At 34.3% G+C, this 10,138-nt stretch overlaps 1 protein-coding gene across 10 annotated transcripts in view; it reads left to right on the top strand.

Moving 5' to 3' along the window:
- EPHA6 (EPH receptor A6) overlaps positions 1–10,138 on the top strand; it is an 850,011-nt gene that overhangs the window by 698,360 nt on the left and 141,513 nt on the right. For 6 of the 10 annotated variants that reach the window (XM_067034854.1, XM_067034853.1, XM_067034851.1 and 3 more), the window contains one exon: positions 4,921–5,046. The exons of the other annotated variants lie outside the window; for them this stretch is intronic. In XM_067034854.1, the coding sequence (XP_066890955.1) occupies positions 4,921–5,046 (126 nt within the window). The remainder of the gene's footprint in view (positions 1–4,920; positions 5,047–10,138) is intronic. 10 annotated transcript variants of the gene reach the window in all.

Raw genomic sequence — 10,138 nt, 5'->3', positions numbered from 1 at the left:
ATTATAAGCCACTCACAAAATATATTTAAAGGAATGAAATTAAAATATTTTGAGATAATATTCATTTATATATTAATAACACAGACTTTATCAATTTAGGTCTGATTGTAAGTTCAGTTTATTTCACTACTTGCTTTCAAATAATAATCACACCACACATAGGCACAATATACATAAAATGCTACATATTAGGGCCAGGTTTGTTATGTTATGTGTAAATCCCTGTTTTTAATATTGTTCTCAGTGACTATTTGTGATCTACTCTTTTTAGATCAGATTAAATCATCCTTTCATTTCATATTGTGCTTGAAAAAGAACTCATTTTAGGAGTTGAAGACAGAGTTTCCATACTCTATGTTTATTTAATATACTCACATATGTGTACATGTATTTTAAGTTTCCAATTCTAAATTGTTTGTCTTGAATTAAGACTATGCATTCTTTGTCTATACATAGATCAAATGGTTATCTGCAAAAATACAGCCTAATGGAAACAATTTGAAGGAGTCAAATCTCAAAAGTTCATGTTATAGGGATACTACCCTTATTAAACTTTTTGGCATCAAAATTAAATTATTGATATGTAATCTTCGAAAAAAAGATTTGTTCTATTGGGGATATGTGTATGTATGTGGGGGAGGGGTAGTTCTTCATTAGAAAATTTAATTAATCTTTATTTCTGTTTCTCACCTAAAGAGGTTTCTTTTTTAAAAACATTAGGGCTAATAGTATTGTCTTATATTTATTACAATTTACTCACATTTAAACCTCACAAACAGCCCCGTTAGGTAGGGTCAGTTATTTTCATTTCACAGAGGAGAAAGTTGAGGCATAAAAAGTTTGAGGTCATAGTTTGTTATCTTTTACACAAATCCTTAATGATATCTAATTTCTAATATAAAGTTATTTCAGAGAGATTGCTGCAATATCAAATGAAAAATGGGATTGCTTTTCATTGAGTTTGTGCTAAATATATTTTATTATAATTCTTTGAAAACTGCTAACTCTACAGGCAAGATTATTCTCAGATGATCTGAGTGATAAGTCCTCCATTAATTAATGTCAGAATACAGGCTGCACCAACTTCTTCATGCTGTTTCTTTACCTCATTATATGACCTATTCATTAGCAACCACTTTTTTAGGATTCTTTATTCTCGGACAGTGTTTTTCAGTGGGTGCTACCAGCATTTTGAGAGAGAATTCCCATTTGTGCAGGCAGGATACGACTTACTGCAATGCCTTCAGCATGCATCCTGACCCCCACCTGCTAAACACCAGTGATGCCTTCCCACAGTCATAAGGTGCAAGGCTCCCTAAATGCATTGAGAACAACTGAGTTTATGAAAGACATAAATCACTAACCCCTGCAGCTAGTGACTTATGTTAATCTCACCTTACACCAGTAGTTAATAGTGTCTTTTATCCATCTGATATCCATAAGTGTTTGAAATTATATTAGAGTAGGGTTACCAGGTTTAGCAAGTAAAAATACAGAACACCCAGTGACTGGTAACTCTGTATTACAGACAGTATAATGCTAATGTCACATGTTGGTCTCTCTTTAACCCGCAACTCAAGATAGCACTAACAAATTGGAAACTCAAGAATTTGAGATTTAGCAAAACATGTATGAAGTGACACATTTTACATTTCCAACTTGTAATGGCTAGAGGAATACTCTCATCACATAAAAATCGAATTTGTATTAAATACTTAGGCTATTGAAAGTAACTAAAATCAAAATACTCGTGGAAATTTATATTTCTCCTGGTATAGATAGTAGACATTGTTCATTATTCAGCTACAATGAAATTGATTAATAAATTTCACCATTACTTTAAAAAAACCCAGTCAGATGGGGTTAGCAACTTAAGCAATAGAGCAAATCAGACTAAAATTATTTCATATCAAATTCCAAAAGGTTTGTGAACTTAATTTCTTGTGAATTAAGAGATAAGGGAATTATAACAAAGAATGACTTCAGTTTTTCTGATTGAACTGTGAAAACGTAGAGCTGTAGTGTTTCCTGCAATCTCTATTGACATGACTGACCTTAAGAAGAAAACTGATAAGGCGTTATTATCACATAATGTGATATCTCAATGGAATATATATTCATGCGTACCAGCTTTCCTCTTTGTTTCAGATATAAAAAATGACAGTTACTTAAGGAAGAGATGTCACAATAAATTAAAGACCTTTTAACCCACAGTAAAGAAACATAACAAAGCCATTATGAATGATGCAGCAAGTTTAGGAAAATGAAAGCTGCTATTAAAGATGACAGGCCGTCACAACAACAAAGGTAGTAATCAGTGTAATTGTAGCAATAAAATAATATTTGTATTTAGTTTCTTTCAAGGAGTTAAAATAATGGACATCTTTTCTAAGTTAACAGTTTTGAATAATGTTGGCAAAAATAGCAAAAACTCAGATAAAAAGCTCTAAATGTGAAGCAGATAAACATTATCTAGTCACTGTTCTACATGCTTTTGTTTTCCTTCAGATTTCCTTCAAGATAATTACATTTATGTCTCTTACTTTCCTCTTCATGACGATGATATTCTTTTTCTTTATGATCTAGTGTTCTTGAACCAGGCTTCTGATTACTTGACTTCAATAAATCCACAGCTAAAATTGGATCATTTTTGTTTTTCACAGCATGTAATAAAATCTGAATTTCTTGTAATTATTTTCCCTGTTGTAAAATCCCCATTACTTTTGCAACTTTAAATAAGAATGCTTTATAAATATATAATTATCTCCACGTGGTATTCAGTGAAGCTCCTTACATTAATGAGTGTTTTCGCAGATGATGATGAAACATTGCAGTGCGGGAAACGCCTTGCGTGGGCAACACCACACACAGGCTTATGTTAACTTTACGCTCAGTGATAAATATCCCGTCTAGTAACAAAAGAGCAATTAATTTCACTGTTCGTGGAAAGTTACCTCAGAGCACTTTCTGGCTTACATTTGGCATTTTTGCCACACCTCTGAACGTTTAAGAGACTCCAGCTCTGCTGGGCCATTTTACTAAAGCCCCGTAAAATACACAACAAAACCAGTTTATTCACAGTATAAGACACTCTATGCTTTCTTTAATCCAGTGCACGATATATAGGCCTCACCCATGAAAACATTCATTGTAACTTTGCTCTTTCATAAAAACATCTCTAAATATCTAATAAATGCTGCTTTTTTCTTTAGCAACAACTTTCTCCATAGAAGCAAGATATAGACAGTATGGGATACGACATGCCTTTAGTCCTGGTCAAAGTTCAAAGAAAAAATCAAATTTTAATTTATTTTAGGTGCAAAATTTGTGTCAAAGAACAGAGCAAAGTCTTTTCAAAAATATAGGACTTGATAAATTTGAACCGGGTCTCTACATATGAAAACTGCTGTGCCTGATGGGGGTTTCAGAGGTCTCGAATGAGATGCATTTCTTACAACTATCAGTGTAACTTGCTTTTAGGGTATTATTGGTATTTAAACTTAGATAGACTATATCAATTACCAGTGCTGCCCATGCACTAATATTGCATGTATGTATATTACATTTTCTTCTGATTTTAGTATCTTTCAGGTCATTGAGACACCAAAATGTAATGCCACTATTCCAAAGTGCTAAGTTTCTAACTCGTATTCAGGGGATCTCAATCTCCCATATAGGAAATGACTCATTTATTTTTAATCTATAGTGGAAAGACTTTGTACTGGGAGTCCACCAGCTATGTGATATCACTTCCCCCACTCAGTTTGCTGGTCTATAAAACGTGGATGTTTTTGACTGGATGGTCTCTAAAGTCCTTTTCAGCTCTGATATTCTTTCATTCTGTGATTCATTATATTATTTTATGGATAAGCATCCATGTAGTTTACTTTTTTTTTTGCTTCTCTCTCAATAGCCTTCTTAAAAATGAAAAAACATGTGGTTCTACCTTTGCAAACTCTCATGTCTTGTCCCTAATAGAAAAGTGAAGCAAATTAAGAAATGTGTATGCTGTTTTTCTTACCACTATTTCAAAAATATGTGTAATTACTGAATGATATAGAAGCTTTCCTCATTTTAAGCTCTCTTACTGATAAACCTAAAGTAAATCACTGCTGCTTCTAGTGCAGCACAAATCCCAGATCCTATCGTGGCTGTTTTCTGGGTATCTTTAGCTCATGTAGAGATGAATTCTGTGTATATTCTGTCAAATGTAGTTTTAGAGGGCTTCCCTGGTGGCGCAGCGGTTGAGAGTCCGTCTGCCGATTCAGGGGACACGGGTTCGTGCCCGGGTCCGGGAAGATCCCACATGCCGCGGAGCGGCTGGGCCCGTGAGCCGTGGCCGCTGAGCCTGTGCGTCCGGAGCCTGTGCTCCGCAACAGGAAAGACCACAGCAGTGAGAGGCCCACGTATCGCAAAAAAAAAAAAAAAAAAAAAAATGTAGATTTAGAAATTTCATTTTAGCATTCTGATGCTTCTAAACCCTCTTTAATTGTAACTAGTTAAGAATAACTTTCTTGGGGCTTCCCTGGTGGCGCAGTGGTTGGGAGTCCGCCTGCCGGTGCAGGGGACGCGGGTTCGAGCCCCGGTCCGGGAGGATCCCACGTGCCGCGGAGCGGCTGGGCCCGTGAGCCGTGGCCGCTGAGCCTGCGCGTCTGGACCCTGTGCTCCGCAACGGGAGAGGCCACAACGGCGAGAGGCCCACGTACCGAAAAAAAAAAAAAGAGAGAGTAACTTTCTTTTCAAAAAACTAGGTTCATTTCTTAAATTTGTGAACAAAAATGCATTCCATTCCTTTTAATTTCATAGCTTCCTTGTAAGGTTTGATTTCTTTGTTGATTATAAGTTTGTTCCAATTAAATGATCAACAACTTTTCCACAAAGAATACTTTTTGATTATTGTCCATTTTTATCTCTTAAAAGGATCCTTCCCGGCCATTGGGGTGGAAACGTTTTGCCCCAGCTTCCTGAGGGCAGGGTTTTTAAATAGCCTCCAGGCCCCGCATCCAGTGCCAGGGAGAGGATCTTTGCCCCCCAGGATTCCTGCTGGTAGGTATTTCAAGTCAAGTTTTCTGCCACTGTATACAGCAGTAGGACTGTGCTTACAATTGACAGAGCAATACAGAAATAAATATTTCTAAAATATACTGTTGAACAGAAATGCAAGCGACTTTTTAAAATGCAGGAACCACATTTGTGATACCTAATGCTCTGAAAATAATATAAAGGAAGTAAATCGAAGGATCTGTAAACTGAGCACCCAATCAGCATAGTGCTGCCCTCTTCCAGGAAAGTTTTTTCGTAAATAAAAACTAGAGACCGGGTCCCAAATTCGTAACTCAAGAATAAAACAGGGATGAATTTAAGCCACTTTACCACTTGGAACTGGCTAGAAAAAAGAATTGAAAACTGAGTGTTATTAACTGAAAAGGTAATTTTATATCGGAGTAAGTTTACAGAGATTTTAAAGTTCCATTTCACTAAAGAAAAATGATTTGAAAAAAGGCCAGAAAGTCGCAAATCTGGAAGAAATTTTTGAGAAAGAAAATGAACATGCAGTTTTCCCTAAAAATATCAATCTGGCCAAAGCCATATTTTATCAATGAGGAAAAACAAAATATAGGATATTGAGCATTTTAAAATGAAATTTTTCAAAGTTTAGTAAATCACTTTGTATATTATCCTTGGTATTATTATAATCATAAATTATTTCACTCTTGTCATTTTGTAAAATATCCAGCTGCCTTCCTCCCTGGTACATGAGGCATGCAAATACAGTTTATATTTTATATGTGTTTAGAAAGATGGAATTAGGATATTGATTCTTGGAGTTTTTATCATAATTCTTGTATTTCTTATCACAGTTAATATTTGCTACAAATTGTGGTAATGACACCAATATTTTCAGGAGGGCTGGCCCAGACAGCAGAATAATGGAAACATTTGAAAAACTAAGAAATATAATGGAAACCAAATCCCATCATGCACATTTCTTGTTTTTCTTAGTAAAATTATCCCATCAAAGCCTAAAATTATTACACTGCCATTTTTCTTTTGCCTTTCAGTTACCCTTGCCTACTTAGTTATAACATACAAAAAGTAACAACCATAAATATGCTTTAGTGTCATTTGGTTTTATCGTTGGATAATTACTAAAATGGTTGCAGACTTTGTAGCCAGCAATGCCACTGGTAAGTAGGAACCAAAATTATATGAAATAAAAATTAGCAATTTTAATTCTAATGAGTGTTATGCCACCTTTTTTCTCCCTAGGAAAAAAAATGGTATCAGTTGCACACGAATTTTATTGTTGGTGGTAGTAGTGATGGTGGTGTTGCAAAAAATTGGAAATAAAAATCTATATAAACTGAGCTCTCAGAGTTAACTGCAAATATAAAAATATAGCATTCATGTCTATTAATATTTCAGTGACTGGAAATGAAGAGATGAACAGATGATTTGTAGTTTAATGACGAACTTAACTCCTAATGACAAATCTTGGTAGATTTAGGTATATTTGGCAGAAATGACATTACAAATCAGTAGTGACTTGAATTATTCAACATCACTGGTAAAAATGACAACCCTTGTCATTTAGCCACTGAGCCTGATAGAAGTAAGATGGTGTTTCTATAACACAGACACAAAACAACTTTCCCGAGAGGGACCTAAAAGAACATCTAGTGCCCTCTTCTTCTGGGCTTTAAGCCAGATTTGCCTCCAACCTTCATGGGAGAGAAAACCCAGTTCAGTTTCCATGACTTAAATACAAATCAGGTGTAAAGCAATTGCTTCATAAAAAATGTATAGATCTAAACTTGTTCCCTCAAACTGAAATTAGCTCAACTCACTTTTTCTGGCTTATATCACTTTGATAAGTGATCCCTGTACACTTTCTCTGGTACTTTTCAGTAATCACTGCTATGAATTCTAAGGTAATTTTTATCCTCTTCCGTTCAACTATAGCTTATTTCCCAAGAATTCTCTTTATATTTTGTATAAAAAGGAATGAAGCAATGATATGAGAAGTTTTTATTATTTCATATTAAAAAAAAAAGAACCCTAAAGTGTTTCTTTGCCACCTAATAGCTGAGTGACTCTTCAGGTTTAGGACATCAATTTGAGGGCAGAAAGCACTTCCTTCCTTGACCTGTATCATGGTACCTTAAAAAGCTGGCCAAAGGTTGATGGCTACTGCGCGGAAATTAATTTGCTTTCTACCAATTGTTTATATGTTACAGTACTTTTAGGGTATCACAAGACCTTTGCTATGTCACTCAAGGAATCACAAAATCTGTTCTAATGATGGTGCTAATTTAGTTCCCAGTTATTTCCTTAATCAAATTTAAATGAGATACATGATTATGTCTTATATAAAACAGTTTCTTTTCATTCATGTCACACTGTGCTATCAAGGAGCAATATTTCTGCAGTATGTATTTTTACACTAACTGCAATAATAAGAGAATCACTGAATCATGAGAACCAGAAAGCAGACAAGCCTGAAATCAGTATTTATGTAATGGTTGTCAATTATTTATATGACCTTTCACATTTCTAGAAAGGTCATAGTAAAGGGTTATTATTCTTAGTTTCAAATAGAGAAAAATACCAGGGAGTAATTGGCTGAAAGTTGAATAGCAAGTATATTCATATATTTATTGCAATGCTTTTCAAATAGTAGTCATCCAATTAAGTAGGAAAATCTCAGTAGAGAGAAGGCAGGGAGAGTGGGGAGGGGAGCTGAGAGAAGCAAAGAGGATGGAGAAATTAGAAAGACATAAGTGAAATTATATTTTTTGAATCAAACTCTTGTCCATTGTATTCTTCCCTATTAAAATCAAATTCTACCTCCTTGAAAAGAATTAATGTCCCTCTAGGAAATGTGTTACAGGTATATACCCTAAAATAAGCTTGCTCTCTTTGCTCCATCTAGTTATTTCTTTGATTTATTTCTATAATCAAACAGTATTTGAAAGTGGGTAGAACATTTTATATGCCATAGAGTATTGATTATACATAGGGTCTTAGACTGATGACTTATCTTATGACACCTTTGCCTTTACACATTTAGTGGCGTATATGCTTACCATAAACAAAGAAAATCAGAGTAATAAAGGCATTGAGAAACAGAATTATGCACTGATAATGATGGTATAATAATATATGGAAGTTGCACTGGTCCAGTCTTCCCTGTTACTTCACAGCAATAACTATCTGACATCATGTGATATCTTAAATTTACATAAGATCCAAACATTACAATGTGTCTTGAAAACTAGACTTATTTATAAAATGTAAAGGCATATTCATTATACTCAGAAAGTGACATCTTAGGTTGAGTCTGGTTAGATCAAAAATTCTACCTTACATTTTTCTAGCAGTTTTCTGTCAGTTGTGGAAGACTTGATAATATTTTTCATTACTGAAGTAATTCATATGTATAGATTAGATTCTAGGCCAAACTCAGATATATGCCTTAAACTAAGAAGCTTTTTCAATTATAAGCAAAGCCTAAAAAAGTGAAAACATAGGAAACAGGCAGCATGTGGGATATAGAAATAGATAAATTCTAAAGATAAAAATCAATGTTGAAGGTCTTCCTAATACTTCCTTTGTGGTTAGTCTTGGAAGCTCTTTAATTGTTGAGGGGATGTTCTTCTGAAACACCATCTTGGTTTGTCCACCTATGCTTTAAATATAATGCTATATATAAAACACCTCTTTTGACATTTTTACCTGAGCTGCTCTCTGTTGCATGCCATGTGTGAGGTTAGAGGTAAATGGCAAAGATGGGGTAAATAGCTCTCTTCACTTTCTTGCTTTGTCAATTTTGTGAGACTTCCTCACTGCTTACTCTGAATCAGTTTAAAAAATAAATGTGAACACATGGGGACTCAAAAATCAGATTTGCAATTACTAGGTATATGATTAATAGTAATGTTTAATATTATTTATTTATTTTTACCTTTGCAAAGAATGAGCCTTATACTCAAGTAGCCAGACTTTTTCATATCCTCACTACTGTCCCCCTGACTAGTAATGTTAAGATATGAATTCACAATCCAGTTTTCTATAAACCAGTAACAGATCCAACTAGGCCATTTCTATAGCAAAGGAGTTACAGTGCTAAGCCAATATTAAAATGTCTTCAAAGTCTATTAACAATGATTATCAGTATTTTCCTTTCCATATTTCATGTGAAATCCTATCTGATATGGAGTCTGGACAAATATTGCATGCACTATTATCCAGTCAAAAATTTTTTTTATTGAGAAGGCATATAGTTTAGATATTAGAAATAAGCCAGGAAAAATAAATAAGGTTGAAGCTGCCGAGAATCTAGGATCTAGTGAGTATAATATTATCAGATCTTGATGCATATAGAGGACTGCAGAAAAGTAGTAACACAAATACATAAGACTGGATGGCAGACTTTGAAGGAATACACAATGAGTTAAGGAAAACTGATATGAACTCAGTTTGCCAAGGGAAATCAACAGTGGAAAAGTATATACCTTTTAAATACAATCAAACTGCAGTTCAGAAAAATCAAAGTAAACCATTTCATTTCTTTGTATGTTCAGGCATCCTAAAAGAAAATTCAGTAACTTTGTTTTCAATCTACAATTGGGCGTTTCAAAATTACTCACTTTTGACAACATTTCTGCTTGCTAAAGTTCTCCTGAGGATGATTATTCTTTTTATATTTTTCTATAGTATATATGGCAATTTGCTTTATTTTATCTATTACAAATACTCTTGTAATAAATATACATAAAAGATAAGATTGTGGTTTACTTTTTAAGTAAGAGAAAAAAAAGGGGGGAAAAAGGCTCTTCTTTAACTGAAGGGTGTATGTTTTATATATTTCTGCAGCTGAAAATGTTGCCAATTACCCTGAATAAGATGTGTGTAAATGAGTGTTTTTGTGTGTACCTGCTTAAACCAAAAGCTAATTATAATAGGAATAGGATAAACTGGATTAAATGTGTGAAGTGTGATCCTGAATAAATGATTCAAAATGTAAACTGTGGTGAAAAGAGAAACCTTCATCTCAATACTTAACTCCTGGTTTCTTTATTCCTTGCCATTTGTGTGATTTCAAGCCCCAGTAAGCCCTACCCGATACTCATCTGCA

Source organism: Kogia breviceps, chromosome 5, assembly GCF_026419965.1.
Source record: "Kogia breviceps isolate mKogBre1 chromosome 5, mKogBre1 haplotype 1, whole genome shotgun sequence".
Taxonomy (NCBI): domain Eukaryota; kingdom Metazoa; phylum Chordata; class Mammalia; order Artiodactyla; family Physeteridae; genus Kogia; species Kogia breviceps.
The sequence above is the reverse complement of the archived record's forward strand: the minus strand, read 5'-3'. Positions and strand labels throughout refer to the sequence as shown.